General features: G+C 47.7%; 1 protein-coding gene across 1 annotated transcript; it reads right to left on the bottom strand.

Annotated features, from left to right (window-relative positions):
• Positions 1-337: 337 nt before the first annotated feature.
• Positions 338-18,966, bottom strand: LOC125711747 (amyloid beta precursor like protein 2-like). The gene is made up of 16 exons (XM_048980984.1): positions 18,799-18,966; positions 9,820-9,993; positions 9,094-9,223; positions 6,494-6,606; positions 5,767-5,960; positions 5,535-5,695; positions 5,295-5,419; positions 5,124-5,198; positions 4,835-4,993; positions 4,534-4,662; positions 3,707-3,806; positions 3,124-3,270; positions 2,939-3,012; positions 2,337-2,414; positions 1,674-1,829; positions 338-1,342 (listed from the first exon to the last, which is right to left on the bottom strand). Exons 1-16 carry the CDS (start codon positions 18,868-18,870, stop codon positions 1,241-1,243), a joined length of 1,989 nt encoding a protein of 662 aa, XP_048836941.1. The 5' UTR covers positions 18,871-18,966; the 3' UTR covers positions 338-1,240.
• Between the last annotated feature and the right edge of the window lie 1,251 nt (positions 18,967-20,217).

Below are 20,217 nucleotides of genomic sequence, written 5' to 3' on the forward strand. Positions count from 1 at the left end.
AAGGTGGTAACTATACAAATGGCGGTGAATCGCTTACATTTAGTGTTACATTATCTGTATTCTGGTGAAATTATTTCATTGTCCCCTACATCAGTGCTGACCCGCTGGTTAATCTGTCCAGCAAGATAGTTATTTTGTAAACTGTAAAATCACGAGTCTCTCCACATCGTTGATCATTACATTCAGGGGAACAAGATCCCAAACCTTTTTGGACTTCGGACGTCTTCCCGGGTTTAATCATCCGGAAATCGAAGCTTCCTGGTTGTTATATTTTGTGTGTGTGTACTGGGTGGGGCCCAATTCATTTTATGCAGGACACACAAAGCAGACAAGGGCATCTATGGAAGTAGTGAATTTATTGACATTCTTCCAACATGTTTCAGTCGAATCACTGTAATGACAATTATTCCGATTGACCTCACCCCACTTAAAAGCAGATTTCTCAGGGTAAGCCATGTCACTGCACAGTGAGAGTGTCACGCAACGCCATCCCGCATAGAACCTGAAAATCTGAAAGAAAACCCCATAGTTTCACCTTAAAAAAGCAGTGATGGTAACACTTAACTGTACTGTCATATATAAACATTAAGGGGTCCGAGATCCTGAATCTCTTGGACCTCACATGGGTCATATTTACCACCCAAGTATGAAATCGCTTCCTGGTTGTAGGGGGATGGGAGGTGTTTGTAAGTGAAGTAGACTATGGTGGGGAAGGAAGTGAACCAATCAAGCTGTGATTTCCAAATGGCACGAAATGAGGTTTCCAATTTGTTTCAATGTACATTTAATCTCGGGTCAAATAGCCTTCATTTACAAGCAGCCTGTTTCTAAAAAACAAAAAAACATTTACATTTCATCTTCAAAACTCCATTTCACAGACTCTCTGAAAACGGAACCAAGGGTCTCCCAGTTCCCTCAGAGCAGCAACCGTTGGTAATGTCGAAGCAGTTAAGACTGTGAAACGCTGACACTTCATTTCTGCACGTTTTAACAAAAAGCATTGGTCTACCCGTGGCAGGGATCGCCGCTGACACACTTAAAGGCCAGATTCAATGACCGTCTTCAAAGAAACACACACTAGGATAAGTGGTACCTGCAGCAGCAAAATGCATGAATTGTGTTACCCGATTTTTTCATTTCTTATGAAACATGTTTAACACCGCTGTGCCAGATCAAAATGAACATCAGTAGTACGCTTTCAGTCTCCTCTTAGCTCCACAGCGACCTCTGTCTGCTTGGCCTAGATGTGCATCTGCTCCAGATATTTGTAGGTGGGGTTCTCATAGCCATGGTTCTGCATCTTGGTCAGGTGACGTTCTTCAGGGGTCAGCATGGGGTCGACCTGTCACACGCAAGGAGTCAAAACATGGAGGGGGTTGGATGAATGAGTTAGGAGGCACATCCATGTGTACTTCAGTGCTGGGTCCCACACCATCAACAATCATGCATGAAGGTTACGGTTATGGTAAACCGCTGTACAGAAGGAGTATGGCACTGGCTGACGAGTCAGGTGCATTTCAGGGGCAGAGGGACTTGCTGTTCTTAAACGAGATCCAATAAGCTAGGAAGCATGTGTAATCTCAACCTGGTCAACAGATACACTGTAGATGGCTTCAAACCGCACTTCTGCATGAGAGATCGGATCTGGACCTCAGCATACGATCCAGACTCACCTCCACGATACCGTGGCTGATGGTGCCATTGCGCCTCTTCCTCAGCATCACCAGACTGATCACAATCACTGTCGCTATGGCAACAGTGGTTACCAGGAGACCAACCAGAACTCCGGTCCTGAAGCTGAAGTCCTCCCCCAGAGGCCGATATGATTCCTGTGGTTTTTATGAGAGGTACGGAGACTTGTGAGCAGGCTGGGGGGCCATCTCACACAGCCAGTGCAGGAATCCCTCGATTAACGTGGTTTCATCTAACGCAGTTTCAATTAACAAGGCTAAAATTAATTGCGATCATCAAAACTCCCACAAATGATTGACTCAGTCGAGAAATCAGTTGCGTAACGTGCCAGATGTCACACACAATGCAAATGCCTAGAATGACGATCATCATATGCGTGTTGCGACCAATGGAATGCGATGCAGAAGGAATGTTCCAAGAAATGACACGTAAGAACTTGATGGAATATTTAGTAATTTAGAATCAAATAAATAAGATAATGGATATAGATTCAGGTCTCAATCAAAGTATGTTTGTTTCTCTGATTAGAATATCAAGGGAAACCTGTACCGAGTCTATTGAACCCATTCAATGTCAGCTAACGTTTCAATTAAAAGACAGGGAGTATAATTCCGCAGATGGCCACTAGATGGCAATACACTCACCAGAGCTTCGTTAACTGAAACACCAGGTCGGTCTGCGCTGTAAACAGCCTCTTTAACATCCAGGGATTCATCGATCACCTGAATACACAGACAGACACACAATGTGTATTGCATTCCATGCAACATGTTCAGGGACACCGTTTGCTAGTAGTCGGCGTTTATGAATTTTAAAATCTACGACGGACGTTTGCTCAAGCTCCCGATACACGATGCCTTGGTCCCATGGCAACAGAAAGATTAACTTGAGGACTCGAGCATTAACTCATCACAGAGCTGCGTGCTAATATTTAATCAAAGGCCAGCATATACGTTTCACACTTCAAAGGAGTTCCAAGGAAGTAAGTTCCAAATGAGTTCCAAGGAAAATGTGCAACGAGTTATGCGCAGGAGTTAACCAGAGTGAAAGTATGCGTGTTACAGATGTAAAATTAGCCATTTTGCACATTCTTCCCACGTCGCAGGAATTTCCAGGCACACCTCTTCAGGTCAAACAGCTTTCATAAGAGAGGATAACTGACACCTGAACTGCTGTCGGAGGAACGAACCACAATAACACAGCGGCAGGTTTGTAGAGGGACCAACGCCAGAGGTGGGGCTCTTACCACTTTCTCCTTCAGCCGGGTCTGGCTATTGATGACTCTCTCCTCGGCTCCGATCAGCCCATCCAGCCTGAACCCTGCAGAATCAGCACCGCATTTCACATGGTTTATGGGGACGGAGGGAACAGGTGAGTATTATGATGTACCAGGCGTGATAAAAGTGCTCGTGTGCTTTTTGTGTCGCTCACCCTCAGGGTCCGGCTGCGAGCCCAGAGAGGTTACCCTGAAGGGGTAGCGAGGCCTGCCCTCCGAGGGCAGGGTGACATCAGGCTGGGACTCTGAGATGGAGGACAGGAACTGGTCCATATCAGACTTCTGCTCCCAGACAATCTCATCTAATTGGTGTGACACAAGCAGACATGTGCAAATGAATTCTTAGATAAACAACCACTAGGAATAGCTTGTATACAGCCTCAGACTCTGTCAAAGATGTCCTCCTTAGCCAAACAGCTGCCCCCTCTCTTAATTCACACATCTTCCTGCTGCAAGGTGTGATGAAACTGACGGCCCAGATCTGTCACCGTCTCAGCCCAGGGGAACACAAACCGCAGTGCGGCTCCTTTCATCAGTGCCCACGGGAGAACATCACATGGACTTTGGGCATTGTTAACTACTTTATAGTGCAGAATGGTTCTCTGATTAGCAGAGCACTGCTCCACTGGTGGGGGATCAAGTCTATTTATAGCGCTTGATGCCATTTATAGCATGTCATCAGTAAAACCCACAAAGTGACAGACTGGTTTCGTCTAGTTCCGGCTGGCTGCCACTCACCGATCTCGTCCTGTATCGCCTCTGCCACATGGGGCACTGTGTAGGGTAGTGACAAGCTTTGGTTCACCCTCTCGTCAATGACGCGCAAGTGCGTCATCACCTGGGGACAGAGGAGTCACAGTGACATCACATTCGTATTTATTTTAGGGGGATTCCCTATTGTAGAGAAACTCAACTCGCATACAGTACCAGTCAAAAGTCTGGACACGCCAAGCCGCCTACAAAGGACAGCGACGGTGTTGCATCACATGACCTGGCCACCTGACCTAAACACTGTAGAAATGGTTTTGGAGGAGTTTGACCAAGGAGTGAAGAAAAAGCAGCCAATGAGAGCGTCGGAGGCCACCTCATGAAACTGGCGTAGAGGAGACGGTAGGATCAGACAGTCCCTGGAGTGATTGGGGTTAAGGGCCTTGGTCAAAGGCTCTGTGGTGGGATAACTCTGCTGACTAAGGGTTGCGAACCAGCAACCTTCCGAGTTCCAACCCACATAGCTGCCCCCCCGCCCCCAAAATTCACTTTATTTTTTGGTCAGTGCATAATTCCATACATTTTATAGTTGTTTATTTTAATGATATAATTACACAATAGATAATTATTTTACAAATAAACCTTTTTATGGGTAGGTGTGTCCAAACTCTTTACTGGCATTGTAAAGGGATGGCCGTAATGTGGTGCAGCAATTCAGATTTCTGGCTCAATGGTAGAACTGCACGCCCCTCCCAAGGCTTTCATAACAACCAATGAGAGATGGCCTGCTGTATGATGTCACACCAGCAGATCCAGGTTTACAGGCAGTGTGGGCCGGGCCTTCGGCAGAGGCTGACCTGCGACTTCATCTGCGCCGCCTTCCCGGGATCTACAGCCAGGACGTGCTGGAAGTGCCGTATGGTGTGCCGGCGGTCACGGTTCTCCGTGCGCATGTACCGCTTCAGGGCCTGCAGGACGTGGTGGGGCTGGGAGGACATGAGGCCAGAGTGGAGCAATCAGCTTCTCCACGGTCAATTCGTCATCCATACGAACGGAGGGAGGCATGATGCACACAGCTACCATAAGCACCCTAACATCCAGGTAAACATTGCCCTACCCCAGTCTGACTCCACCCTCTGCCAGGGTGGCCGCTCTTACCCTGGGGGGGTCGGCCTGCAGGGCGGCAAGGTAGGCCTCCAAAGCCAGCCTCCGGCGCTCATTCAGCATGGCCTCAACTCGTGCCAGGTGGGTCTCCACCAGCTGCTGCTTCTCGTTGGCCGACTCTTCTTCCAGGGACTCCACCATGGCCTGGAAGTGCTGCAGAGCAGAGAGGGGCAGCAGTGTCAGGCTGACAGACACAGAGTGTGTGTGTGTGTGTGTGTGTGTGTGTGTGTGTGTGTGTGTGTGTGTGTGTGGTGGGGGGGGGCTTAGATTAAGCAGGACAGACCTGGATGAGTGTCTGCCTCTCTGCCTTGGGCAGGTTCTTGGCCTGGTGCTCAGCTTCCTCCCACTCCTTTCTCACCTGTTGGGGGGGGGGGGGGGGGGGGGGGGGGGCAGCTCCTTTAGCAATTCATGAAGCAGGAAACTCTGATTTGGGGGGGCTGTGAGGGGGCCTCACCTTCTCCATACGGCTTTGGTGCCGAACCTCCAACTGCTCCTTGGCCTTCTGGAAGCGGCTGTGTTCCCTGTCGTCCGCCGGGGTCCCGAAGTAGATCTCCACAGCATCAGCAGGCTGGGGTGAGGCTGGGGGGGGAGATGGTGTATGTTTAGATGTGCTGCAGCCTTGCCTGACACCACGAGCGAGCGGGGAACCGTAAGGCCACATAGTGTCCTCCAAGAATTCACCCCACATACTGACCTTTGAACTCCTCGAGCGCCCTGCCCGAATCCAGGCTGTCCTGCCCTCCAGGCTGCCTCTCCCCCTCATCTTCCTCATCCTCCTCATCCTCATACGCGTAGTGGTACTCCTCATTACCCTCTGCCTTCTGTGTTGGTTCCTCGCCAGGTTCCTCGGTCTCGCTGAAGGGAGGAACGTGGTGCTGAAGCTGGCGTCTGCTCAAATGGCTCCACCCCCGTTCCGGAAGGCTTACCTCTCATAAGCCTCGTCCAGCTCTGCGCCCTGATCCTCCTCATCCTCGCTCTCCTCCTGGGACGCCTGGGCGGGGGAGGGCGCCGTGGGCCGTGATGGCGGGCAGCACACATACTCCGTCCCATGGAATTTATCGATGCCGCAGGGCAGCAGCATGCCGTAGCTATATAGGGTGGCACTGGCCTTGGCACATGCCTGGGTGGGGCGATCCAGAAAGGCGTTACACCCTCAGGGTCACAGAGGGCACTGCATGCCAGCAGCTCCGTCCCCCGATGCACGCACCCCCCGTTAAAAATCACGCCTGGGTTTCCAGAAAAACCCAAGTCGCTGATTTTGGTCCTCGACAAGCACAGAGGATTTACTACCAGGTGTCAGAGAGCAAGGTCAAAGGTCATCACTGCATGCATGCCCCCCCCAGCTTTGATGCGGGTGCATTACAGCCGATCACTATCTATGGTGCGTTTCCCAAAAGCTCCCGTTAGTAACTTACATTGTTGGTAGTTTTAGCAACTATGCTTTTGGGAAATATTTCTTCACCAGTCAGGCAATTCAGCCTGGCCAATGGGAGAACAGGAAGAGATAGTAGGAGGAGCCTTGGTAGAAAACAGCACTTAGACACTCCTACACACTGGGGGCAGAGATAATGACTTTCCTAAAAATAAACCTGGCTTGTATTGCAGGAGAGTTTCAGCCCTCTACCCAAGGTTCAAAGCAGAACACACACCCACCTCCTTGGCCACTCCGTGCCACTGCTGGTGACCGACGCACATGTCCATCATCTCTTTGTGGAAGAAGGCACACTTCTCTGGGACCAGCAGCACGTCACTCACAAACTTGTCCACTGCAAGGGAACAACTGCAATATCAACAACAGTACTGCAACACTGCAGCGGCCCGCTTTGCCACGTCATGCAAATCAGCACTACAGGACAGAGGCGTGATCTTGAACCATGGGAGATTTGCGTTTCATCTCCACCATATTCTAGCTATTTGTGGCACTAAAGATATTTTCTATTCTCTTTGTCTCTCCAACGGCGTTTGAACTAAGCTGGCTAAATAAAGATTGTTGAATCGTTAGAGAGAGAGAGAACACTTCATGTGGGAGAGGTGACTGGTCATGGGAGGCAGGAGTAAAATGACCAAAATAACAGAAGGAAGTGTGGGGTGGTCATCAGGGGGAGGATCAATACAGTAACGCAGAGTCTCAGCGCCCAGACAGCCAGAGAAATTCAGGAAGGCTGTGGGCTTGACACTATATATAAAAGGACAGAGCAGTATTTAGGAAAACGAAGGCATAGTGGCAAAGCACAGCTTCGTCCCCCTCAAGGAGGAACTCTTCGAGGTTCTTAAGATGCATGACTGAAGCTTTCGCTAACCTTTTCCATTTTGTGGAACTTTAACTAGGTCTACCAACTTCTGCCATCTAACCACTGTAGGCGATTCAAAAACGCAACAGCACGTCTGATATTCATTCAGCCTAAATATTCTCATGTCACACCCTGACCCGTCTATCTTCACCGGCTCTGTACTGATGCTCACATCAATTTCAAGTCTCTGCTGCTGGCTTGCTGGTCCATCAACGGACAGGCACCCATCCCCACATGCACATCTCATCTCGCCTCCTTTGGTCAGTAAACCAGCACTGCATGGAACTCCATCCACCACATGAGAAGTGTCACTCCAGGAAGTTCTCAGGTGTGGTTCCCCGACAGTGGAATGAGCTGCCTAAGCACGTCCGCTCATCAGACTCCCTCTCCACCTTCAAGAAACGCCTCAAGACCCCTCTGTCCCAGGAATTTCTCTACTAGCCTGATGCCTCTTTACATTCCCTGACTGTTCCTGTATTGCACTTCTGGTCCTTGAATAGGTTCTTGCTTCGTTAGAAGTTGTAGCGTAGCTTCTGCTCCGATGCCGTTTACATTCGTACCCAGTGTCAGGCATTTCGGCTGCAGAAACTGCAAATCCAGACCAAGATTTAGTTTCTACCAACCAGTTGAGCATAAAGAGTCACTGTCACAGGAGTTCGCACTTCCAGTTTCTGGACCTAAAATGTCCAACACTGCTTGCACCTGGGTTTTCACGGGAAGCTCAGCCTTGTCACGCTTATGCCTAGTTGACTGCTTGAGAGCATGTGTGTCTACAATGTGCTAATATGCCTACCCTGTATGTTGCTTTGGGTAAAAATGTCTGTTAAGTAAAATGTAAAATAAATAAATAAAAAAATGTAGAACACAAGGACTAGTTCAACCACCTCAGCCCTGCCTGCTCTCCCTACAGACCTGGAGGCTAAATTAAAACTACTGCTGCAAATAGAGCAAGTGAAAAACATTCTGGCAACACAGAGAGCGTTTCATCAGATCCCATTGTGGAACTTGTGGTTTGCGCCCCCCCCCCCCAGCAATTATGGATGAATGGATTTTGATTAATAGGAACTGTTAATGGAGAAGGATGGCAGGGAGGGAACCGGGCATTTCCCAGAACGGTTTTCACAAAGAGCAAATCCTAAAAAAAAATAAAATAAAAAAAAAAAACCCCACCTGTGTATGGGCTCACCCATAACAGCAGCTGAATCATTTCCCGTCATTTAAGTTGCAATATCAAGAAAATCTGACAATTTTGGAAACGCTCTGAGAAAAGTCCCCACCGATTGTGGAGGCGACTCCTGCTCCCAGAATGATCTTATTTTAGTCTAATTCAACCATTACTGAAGGATCTCACACAGCATGCAGCTAGAGGCTGCGCGTTCTGAGAATGGCGCTGATGTTCAGCCTTATGAGAGGCCGCTGCCATCTTGGCGGCAGCAAGATTTGCATGCAGTAAGAAACCAAATCAGGGTATTTTGCTTAAATGCCCCACAGCATCAGGACATCAATTTACCAACCATCCCCCACCAGGAAGCTACTATCTGATGAGTTTGATGATGCTAATGTAGCTCAATTCTTAGATCTTGCTACATTACAAGATCCCCTACATAAATGACTGACATGAAGCTAGGGAGATCATATTAAACTAGCTGCCATTTTTGTGTTCTATACAGCATGACGCGTGCAATTCTGACATAGGGTATCACCGACTTTCAGCAGTGGTTCAGACACACACAATTCAGTCCATGGGTCTGATTCGATGGTTAGCATTAGCATTATTAGCCTTAGTGTCTGGGGTTGGTTGGTTGCACACAGTAGATCGAATATGGAATGAGCTCCGGGGCCTTCTCTCCATCAGCAGCTGGACACCCCCTCACAGCTGACCCACAATGTCTATACAGAGAGTAGGTATCCCTTAGGGGTGGAGACATTACTGTTGCCCTTCGAACGACCTGACACACCTACCCAGGCATTTGAATGGCACCACAGAGTGGGCGTGACCTCTGCACTGCTTCCTCCCCAGCTTGCACCAGTTCTCAATCTTGATTGGCTGATTCGCTTCCACCACGTTCGTGATCTGCAGGTCTGGGTACACCTGTGGGGAGGGGGAGGGTGTCATACCGGGTAGGGGGTCCTGTCTCAGCACTCCACCAGAATTATCTCAGCTCTGCTGTAAGAAGTATATTCCCAAAATGACAGAAAGGCACTAAAATGGGAAAAAGGGTGAAATTATCAAGGGGGGGGGGGGTGCTTGAAAATTCATAGCAAGGTAATGAAGCACATAATTCATTCTCGGGTGAATGGACAGAATGTTCTGTGCACGATGGGTGCTGGAAAAATCCACAACGTACCCGAATTTGTTATCAAGGGAACCACAGAATAGGATGGGGACATTACACTTTCCAGTGAGCTCGGACACCTCTACCATTCTTTATCAGATTTAAGGTGCAGCCAGAACTCCAGCTGCATGATTCAGGGCAAGAACACCTGCCCCCCCCCCCCCGCCCCGGCCTAATCGTAACAACTCAACAATGGATGAGTCGATAACACAGGGCGGCGTGGGCAGGCGCCACAGAGCGGAGGGCAGGCGCCACAGAGCGGAGGGCAGGCGCCACAGAGCGGAGGGCAGGCGCCACAGAGCGGAGGGCAGGCGCCACAGAGCGGAGGGCAGGCGTCACAGAGCGAACTCACCTCCTGACAGTACTGCAGAACGGCCTCTTTGCTTCCCATGCAGCTCTGGCTCCCCGAAGGGTCGGGTTCCCAGCGACCGGTCTGGATGTTGATGTGCATGTTGAGCTTCCCGCAGAACATGGCTACCTGAGGTTCTGCCACGGCGAACCCTGTGCCGGCATTGGCTGCCAGAGCCTGTGGGACGAGGGAGGAAAAGACCGTTTGGAATAAGTGAAAGACACTCCCCCCACCCCCAATTCATGAGGATACTGATGGCAGTTCATAGAGGTATTGCTGAACTCCTGCTCTGTTTACGTTCAGGAGATCTAGGGAAATCGGCAGGTTACCCCACCTTCTCACTAATCCCGAGTCTGTTAGGAAACTGCTAGAATGAGGTCTTATTTCATCAGAAACCGCCTCCCTCCACAATGTCGCCCCCCAGCCGAGTCATTAATCCCACACAATTAATCACTGAGGATGAAACATGCGCGACACTCCAAATGAGTGCTTTTAATGAGCGTGTTTATGATGGTTCTGAAGTTCTGCAGAAGAGCTTAGCTAAGTTACCATAGCAATTTTATTTGTAAACCTACCCAGATTTAAGCAAACTGAAACCTAAATATCCTCTAATTAAAGTAACCGGGGGAGCTATTCAGAAGACAGGCGTCCACCGTCAAAAGAACCCAGCATTTGGGATTAAAGCGAAACACGAGTAGGTTAGTAGACCCTGCAGAGAAGCAAAACCACAGAAATGCATTTGCGGCCGTGGTGCTATAACATGAGCTTTAGAGACTCCCAGCCCTGAACCAGATCTATTCCTAACCAGTCAGGGTAACTTACACCACGCCTACACCCCTGAGGAAATCTCCCCATGCCATACATACACACCGGGGAGCAAAGTGCTCGGAACACTCCTCGCCTTACCCAACCCCACCCTCTGAATTAGTGGTTCACTGATATGCTTTAAGAGAGGGAGAGAGAGAGAGAGAGAAGACAAAAGAACTGGACAGGTAAAGGAACTGTGAGGCAGGTTAGGCCTCTCTGATCAGAAGGTTGTTGGTTCAAATCCCATCATCAGCAGAAGTCACATCTTTGCACCTTAACCCCCCCAAAAAGGTCTAGGAGAACCTGGTAAACAGCTCTGTGTGTGTGTGTGTGTGTGTGTGTGTGTCATTCTATCTCAAAAGGAGAGCAAGATGGGATATTCTGTATTCAAACTCGCAAATAAAACATCATTTCATTTTCATCACCCGTACCCTGCAGAGGATGTCAGCAGGACAGGAAGAAACTTTCCTTGCATACAGATTCTGCTGTGCGCTGCTCTCATCAGCATATTGACAGGCATCATCTCTCCCTGCGGTGAAAATGGAGACAGTGTGCAGCCTTATCTAGCACCCTCAGCTTCAGTCTGGAAGCTCTCCAATGTACTGACGGACGCCAAGAGAGAGCGAATCGTACAGCCGTAGCCTCCCAAACCAGTGTCCGACAATACCATGGCAACGGTCCATGCTGGACCACGGCGGACACAAACGGCAGTCTGCTCACCCAATGACGTCTCCATGGCAACCTGCCTCTGCCATGCCACACAGACCAGATCTACGAGAGTCAGGGGCCGCCAGCGGACGGCTGGGGGTATAAAGCACATTCCTGTCCTCATAGTGTAATTACTGTACAGGTACAGCCCCCCCGACACACTATGGAACATCTCCAATTGCATTTCCATAAGACCATTCCACCAGTCCATCCATACCCTAGACCATTCGTTGCAGGACTGCATTCTGAGTGATGCACTTGTCCACCTTGTCATTTCAATGTATGGCTGGTTTTGGAAGGTAACCGAGTGACAGGTTCCCCACACAGCTGGGGTCACAGCTCCCACAAGGAGGGTTTCCCAGGAGGGGACACTCACATCACATGGAGGGGGGGTCTGAGGCAGCTTGTGTGACCAAACCTTAAGCTCCTTCCTCTGAAAAAGTCCATGTGAGAAGACTGCCTACTCCAGCCTCTCCACTACCACCCGACTTCCGGAAGATTGCACGTTTACCATCACTGCACCAGATATTTCCAAAAATTTAGTTGCTAGGGATACAGATGTCATCCAGAAGAGGAGGTACAAATCGCTACAGCCTCCCACATCAATCCCTCACCATCTCTTGTTGGTCCTTCACACAGAGCACCTTCAATTTCCCTCACCCTTTTGTTTCAACCCCCCACCCCCACCCCACAGGAGCCCAGTCTCACAAAGGAACTGGCAGGTTATACACCAGGGGCTGGGCTATATCACAGGAAGGGCGGAGTCACACATAGGTGTCAAGGGGACATTTGAGGCTTGACAGCAACATGTGACCTCAGGAATGTTGGATCATACCATTCCACCGAGAAGGTCACCTGACCAACGTGACCCGCTGCCTGCTGCTTACTTAACACTCCGCAGCCGTCTATGCAAAGTCCCAACCACACCTGGCCCGAAGCTCCAAAGAGAGAGGAGAGAAAGGGAGACCAGGACAGCAAAGGCTTCAATCTGCCCTGGGCCGTACACACAGGAAGCGTGGGAGACCGTGGCGTCAAGGACAGTCAATGTCACCATTATTCCCTCAACAACTGAAACGGAAGCTCAGAACAGACATTAAACCCTGCCCCGTGAAATGGGGGACTGGTTTGATGGACCGGAAAACAGCACAGTCATCCTTCCATAAAGGTACTGAAGCAGAAACCACTCACATAAATCCAACTGATAGTAAGGAAGCCTGGTTGCAGTGCGGCAGACAGACACAGTGTGGAGTCCAAAGGTTCCAGCATCCCTGGCATACTGGTCACCTGCTCACACATCAGTGGATCACACCTCTGATCGCAAGCACCGCTCTCAAATGCATTTACCCATCCATGCAACTTTCAGCACACGGAAGCCAAGCAGCAATAGAGACAGTATGCGTCGTCTCCCCACTACCAGACAGTTCTCACACTAGTGTGAAGAATCAAGAGCACTTTAAATGACCTACATCTATCTACCCTACCACACTATTGAACAGTGACGTCCTTTGAGATTTCTCTGTAATATCTGGTCAGTTTTTTTTTCTAATGAGAAAAGTTCTCTCCCACTGCAACCTTCATAGCTAATAGCCAAATGTCATTCTTTTACCCCACTGGTATTGAACAGTCAGAGCGAGTCCAAATTAATTATTCACAGTAAGGTTAAAAAAAAAAACCCCAAAAAAATGCATAACGGTATGACTGTCACCTGCTAGCTGGTCACACCATACACCTGACAGGTGAGGACACCGATGGGTTATAGGGACACCAAAAGAGTGTCACATTACACCTGTCCTTGCTATGCCCTTCATGACACAATGGAAACATAGTTGCCATTCCCTCCCACCACCCCCCCCCCCCCCCAAGTAGGGCATAGAAATGTAAACAGCATTAAAAAATGCGCATTGTCCCATTTCCTTAGGTTAATAAAAGCCTTTGTTTAATGTTCCATGTTCATTAATGAGTTCTGGGACACTGGAGTGACTGTTTATGTCTAGTTAGTTAATCTCACTGTTGGGGGGGCGGGGGGAGGTGGGGGGGGTGTAATCACTCCAAGGTCAAAAGCAAGACCTACACAAGGTGTGGTGCATACCCAACGCCCATCCCACCTGCACCCAACACTCATGCCGCCTGCACCTTAGGGTTACGAGCCTTTCGCAAGGGAACCATCAATCACAGACACGGTACCCTAACCTGCCAAACCACACACATCAACATCTAAGGAAAACAAGAAGGGATGGAGGCCGCAAAGGGGTGCTACATCTTCTTAAGTAAGCAGGTAGAGGAGAGTGTTTGGAAAGTACAGCTTGAAAAAAAAAGAACATGCACTTAAAACTAACATTCCTAAGGCAGTGATCACATACCTGCAGCCAACACATGCGCGCACACATGCACGAGGCATGCTTTCTAAACCTAAAGCATTCCAGAACCCTAAACTGCTTCCTGGGGGGGTATCCAGGGTCATCCAAATCTCTGCTAAATCTCAGAGCACCACACACACACACACACACACACACAAATCAAAACCATATCCCACAGAAAGTCAATCGAAACGTCCTCCTTTTCATTTGAGATGCATCAACAGAAAACAGGTGTTTTGCTCCGATTAGGACTCATGTTACCCTGCTGTTGAGCTTGAGGCGAGACACGTTCCAGAGCTAGACGGCGATCTCACTCATGGGCAGCCAGACGTAGGAAAAGCACCACAGTTCAAACAAAGCAGCGGCCAGACTCCACCCACAGCACCTCCCTATGGTGAAGTTCACAACAGATTTCTGGGCCAAACTTTAACACAGATGTCTGCCCCTAGCCCCCAGCTACACTAGGGACAGACAAATGCGGTGTTCCAGTTACCTAGGAGGTTGGAATTTGGAGCAGGATATAACATCATATGGCAGTGGGCTGCAGAGGTTCCTGACTTCAGGGGGTGTTCCATTTGACCATTTACGATTCAGAAATTCTGACTTCCGAGTTCAAATGGAATGCAGCAAAAGACTCATTACTGGTTTTCCGCTAGTCTAGTTATTACCCAACACATTGGCTGAGTAGACTTCTGTGTTTCACACTGAATTCTAACAGCAGAAAGCCTACAAAGTTAATTATTGGTGCGGAAGGTCACCAGCATTCCAGGGAGGGCTGACATGTAACTAGCAGCTGGCTATCTTCACCTGTGACGAGGCCAGCAGGAGAGCACAGTCACAGTCAAAGTCTCCAGAACGTCTGGGTCACTCTTTATTGTGACCACCTCACACATTTTGTCCCCACACCAGCAGAAAAGGGCTGTACTAGGAATCATTTATCACTCACCCCCTTTCAAGGTCACTAGGAGTTTAGCTCTGCTGTAAACAAACTGCCACGGCCGTGAAGAAAGACCTCCACATTCAGCATGTTCCAATTACTCTGGAGACAGACACAGGAAGACCATCACGCCAAACCCAACTCACTTAAACTTTGGGTGGGATTTTATTATTATTCTGCCTGGTTCCTGTGTATCTGAAGCATTTAGTGCAAAGAGCAGTTGACAAGCACAGATTAAAATGATTGTCTGTCTTAAAAACACCCAGCCCACAAACTTCTCCCAAGCGCTGCCTCTTTCACGCTTTTTCCAGTTTCCTTCCCAGTCACAAGCCCAGGACATTAAGGGCACAAGACCAGGCGCAAGACCCTTTAAATACAGGCATCCAAACACCAGTGTTAATTCTGTAGATAAAAACTAAGACAAAAAATACTCGTCAACGACGAAAATGGAACAAAAACTAAATAAAAAGATGCTTTTAATGACAAGAACTAAGATGAACTCTTAAAATCATTGTTGACCAAAAAAAAATGTTAGACAACTGGACAATGAATGATATGAAGCCATTTGCACATCTATTATACATAACACGGTCTACCAACAAATAGGGAGTATGAACGCAGTGGTGCAATTTTAAAAACTTGTCATTTGTATGCACGCTTGTAACTGGTTAACACTAGTGTGGGCACCATAAAGAAATCATCACGTCAGGCAGAATCCTGCTCCGCTATGTTGGTCAACATGATTCTGACTGTTGTCTTACCAGTCATTCCTGCTCTTGTGCGATTCACTCCAGCTGCCTCTCGTTTTGCTCCCTCGTTAGTCGTTGTATTAAAGTGCTCCCCAGTCCTGGCATTAAGGTCGATCCTGCGTGCGGCCTGATCCGCTTGTAGGGTTCTCTGCCCCCAGCTTACCAACTCACACATCTGGCATGACACTTGCTGTTTCATACTCTCACTCAAAAAATCTTAAGGCAAATCTATATTATTCCATTCTAAACCTAAAATTAGCTACATGAAAAGTGTTGGGGAAGTTTGCAAACCCTACGGACTATTTACAAGGTAATAAGACTCTTACATACATAGCAATGTGCGTGCAGACTCAACTAGCATCGAAAGCCTCATGCCAGCCATCTAACCCAGGACTAATAGCTGAATAAAACCCTATTTGTTTGTCCCATTTTAAAAAAAATTTGAAGATATGTTAATATTAAAGTATTTAGTCTTCATGGTTTTATTTATATTTTTTTTATAAATAATATTCATATAAAGCTATTTTAGAACTTCAAAGTTTCCCATTACGGCAGTTAAATGTATGTCCTTAAATACGGCATGTTTGAACCTAATGGCACGCTATAATGACAGATTTACAGATGCTTCCTTCAGGAAACTAGAGTGAATAGACTTAGACCGACCAGTGCGTGAGCGTATGTACATGTATGTAACAGACTACAACTAAACCAGTCAGTTTCATTTGACTGCATGGACTGCAGGTTTAGTCCACTAAATATCCTGCAATTTTGATTGACTAAAACAAAGACAAAATAAAATAAATAAAAATAAAATCAGATGACTAAACGACTAAAACCAAGTTGCATTTCCGTCAAAGGACTAAACCTATCAAAATATGCTATATCAAAATTAACATTAATTAAAAATACCTTTCAGTAATGCAAACATGCAAAAGCAGAAAGGCATGTAGACATGAAGAAAGCAATGTCAGCATCCAAACCTCAAAGGGGGCCAGACATGAAAAGTCTAAGGCTTACATAGTTAGCAAGGTGGGAAATGAGTAATTAGGCGTTTTAACACATTAAGAACGGACCTCACATCACAGGACTGGCACACAGGAGAACACTGCCACCGCCTCACAACCCAACACTGTATTTAACGGTTCACCGCAAGCCTGACTCCAGAATGTTCTGCCAGGACATCAAGGATAAAGATGACAATCAAAAGAGGAACGAGGGGGGAAAAGACTGATCCGGTTGCTAGACTGGTTTTGGGTTTCCATTTGTTGAGATGGCTTCCTGCTCGGCTTCATGAGACTAACTTTGTACCGCGCTACCCAGCAAGGCCCATGGCGCCGACAAGGAGAAGCCGCGGCTTCTTCGCTACCCCCGTGTGAGCTTTACGGTTTCACACGCAGATCCCATTAACAAGTTCGCACCGTAGGGCTGTGGAACAGGAGCCAACAGCCACATTTCAGGATGAAAGGCTGATACGTAGTGACACCGTGAATAATTGCATTTTCCTGCAATTAAAGGGACACGTTGAGCCTGTTCCTTGCGCAGGCCTCTACATCCGCATTCGAACGGAGTCGCAGGGCAAAAGGCCCTCAAAGAAAATTATGGGTATAATTTCAACCCAGATAAACAAACTTTTGATATAAACAGTGCTTCCCTTGAAGTGCTTTGGTAAATAATTTATCAGTGAATTAAATACGGAGGATCGCACACACTTATAATAGCCTATGATGTACTAGGCAATGGTAGCAAAAAAAATGGACTTTCACGCATCACTGCTTCACAGTTAAGTCTTCGAAAGGTGCATCATGAGCAATCTCTTCCTCGGGACTCTGCCTTTGAACAAAGGGGGCTGAACGTCGTGCGACAGTCACGGCGACTCAGTGGAAGGATGAACGGTGGGTGGATTTCGAGACACGCCACCGTCCCCCGCTTAGCGCGTAATTATTGGTGCAGCAGACCAGCGCCCACATCGCGAGATCGCCGTGACGGCGTGGAAATTCACCAGTCGGAGGAGCCCTGTGGTCCGGCTGCCAACGCGACTGGCAGATGTCAGGCCAATGCAGAAGTGCCCACACAAAGCCGGTGGCAGGGCTGTAGGGAAGGACCGATCGTTAGATCATTAAGGACCAAGGCAAGTGCAAGGCCGAGCTCATTAGCATTTACACACTGCGCATAGGTTCCAGAAATCTCCATGTTCACTCCAGCCTGTCAGATCTGCTAACCAGCGAGTCAATAGGACATCTACGTGTGACTTCACTACATGATAATCTTCTACAGATAAGTTCTACCAAGGTGGAGGTCTATTAGGGTCATACACACACAGAAAGAATACCATTCGAATACAAAGAACACACTGAGGAGATGCCTTTGAAGTTCTTGTAGGGTTTAGTCCAGAAGCAGCCTGTTTGTAACACTAAAACCTAAGGCCATTTTTGGTGGGAAGTCATCAATTATAAAAGTGGAGACGTTATGGTTAATGATACCACAAAGGGCACTGGGCGCTCTCCTTGCAAAGTCATCTATCTGCAATGTGTACGACATACACAAGAAATCACACATGTGCTTAGCAACAACTTTGGACTTTGGCCCAAAAAGTACAAGACGTTATATTTTTGATATGGCGTCGCAGGATTGAACGCAAGTTTACCACGATCGTATGAAGCCAGGTCTGGGCGCCTAAATTCAGTAAGGCGCTGATAAAACTAAAATTTCAGGGATGAGAAGGGAAAAATGAACAGAGACGGGAAATGGAGAAGATACCAGCCTGTGCGGCTGCCGAGGATGTAGACAGACTGGAAGGGAACAGCAAAGGACAAATTCGCCTCGTCTTTTATTTCTAAAACCTCCACATCCGACTTTTTGTGTTTTTAAGGGCTTGCACTATTGATATTTTAATTTGCCCCCCATCCACCCCCGCAGGATAACCTCGTTTGTTCAAATAAACCAATAAAACCTTAACATAAAACAGCAAAAATTTAGAAACACACTGGAGCATAAAAATACACATTTTCCAGGATAAATAAAAAAACAGTAATTTGAAGTTGCCAAACAGGCGCTCATCGCGACAGAAAGCCTGGTTGTTGTCGCGTTTTTTTTCCCCAGCGTCATGCCCGCACCGCATCCCCGCAACGCCGCGCCGGGTGCGTGAGACACCCCGGGCCGCGCGGAGGCAAGCAAAGGGGAGAGCGGTCAGAGACACCAGACCGCCCGCCCGGGGAAAGGGACAGGGAGACAGGACAGGGGAAAGGGGCAACAGCGAAAAAGGCAGAAAAACTGATCGAGTTCAAATTTCAGGTGGTTTATGATCTCAAATGACAAGTACGGATTTAGTTAGGTCATTTAATTATTTTTAACAGTCTACTTCAGGTTTAACACACAAGTAAATAACTTACTAGAAAAGGGACCGCAAATAGAAATCCGTTCCTACCTCAACATAGACGGCCAAAGCCTGGGCTATGATGCAGAGAGCAAGGACGCACAGGACTGGAACCGAACCCATCTTTGCACCGCTTTCCGGGGTATAATAAAACACCGATCCCCGGCGTGTCTCTAAAAGTAAAACATCCAACGGGGAGAGAGGCGGCGCTGAAGCGGCTGCGCTGAATTACGAGGACTTTAAAGGCGGAGCCGCCTCCTCCGGGTGCGCTCCCACCGCCCGACTGCGCCTCCAGCTGCCCAGTAAAAGGCTCAGCGGAAACAGAGCAGTGATGCAGGCATCCAGAAATCACGCCCATTTCTGCGGTCCTGCGGGTCTCTGGCGTGTAGGGGGGGGGTCCTCGTCGTGATCGGGGTTTTAGCTCCTCACGGAGTCTCTTCTGAGTGATCTTCATGCATGTACGTACCCAAACCGCCCTGCCTTATATGGTCCGGCTGCACTCCGACAACATTTGTATATAGAATTTAAGATATCAATCTATTTTTTGTGCTAATACTAGGACGATTTCTGTTTACGAGAAATTTATTAGACCTCTCTTCTTAAATATTATTATTGGTGTCTAGGGTACTTGGGTAATTGGCATTTATTTTAACTCAGCCCAGATGACTCTTCATTTCATGTTTTATTAATTTCCACAATTTATAAATGTAACTGGGTCTAATGTTTGTGAGTTGCAAAATGTATCCTAAGGATTAGCAGTGCTTGGATTCAACATATACAATGTTTAATCTGATCACAGTCAAACCTTTAAAGACCCAGTCATATCTTGTCATTCTCTAAACCGATATGCTTTAGAGATACGTTAATTAACAAAATCTTCAGCAGCTGTACCAAGACACGTCTGAAAATATTACACCAATATAAGGAATAAAGGATAAACACTTGTACCTTTGCTTGTCATTAGGGCAGTACCTTTGTAATTGTTCCTTTTAAGATATGAACTCTGAGGAACATCCCAAAGGTACAAACAGCAATAATGTACCATGAATGGTACAGAAATGTCCCCCAGAGTCCGTTTCTGTACCTTAAAAGGCACATTTACCTACTGCTAAGGGTACAGTTGACAGACCCTTGAGGGTACAGCCCCAGTGACAAGCAAAAGTACGACTTCCTTACCCTTTTCTCGGAGAGTGGGGGTCTTTGTGAGGTGGAACTACGGATGGAAATTGGTAAGATTTTATTCACTCCAATGTCATTATTGATTCAGCTTATTGATCTGGTTCTTCTTCGATTACCTTATCGATCTTTGACCCAAATTTCTATGAGCAAAGAAGTACAGCTACACAGGTTTTCAGTGTCAATACAACTGCTTTATTATCTGACATTGGAAACTGAATACTGCCTACAGGTCAGTGACTTCAGTGCAGTGAGAGCAGCAGCCACACAACTGTGACCAGCATGTCTGAGTCT

This window comes from Brienomyrus brachyistius, chromosome 17 (genome assembly GCF_023856365.1).
Source record: "Brienomyrus brachyistius isolate T26 chromosome 17, BBRACH_0.4, whole genome shotgun sequence".
Lineage (NCBI taxonomy): Eukaryota > Metazoa > Chordata > Actinopteri > Osteoglossiformes > Mormyridae > Brienomyrus > Brienomyrus brachyistius.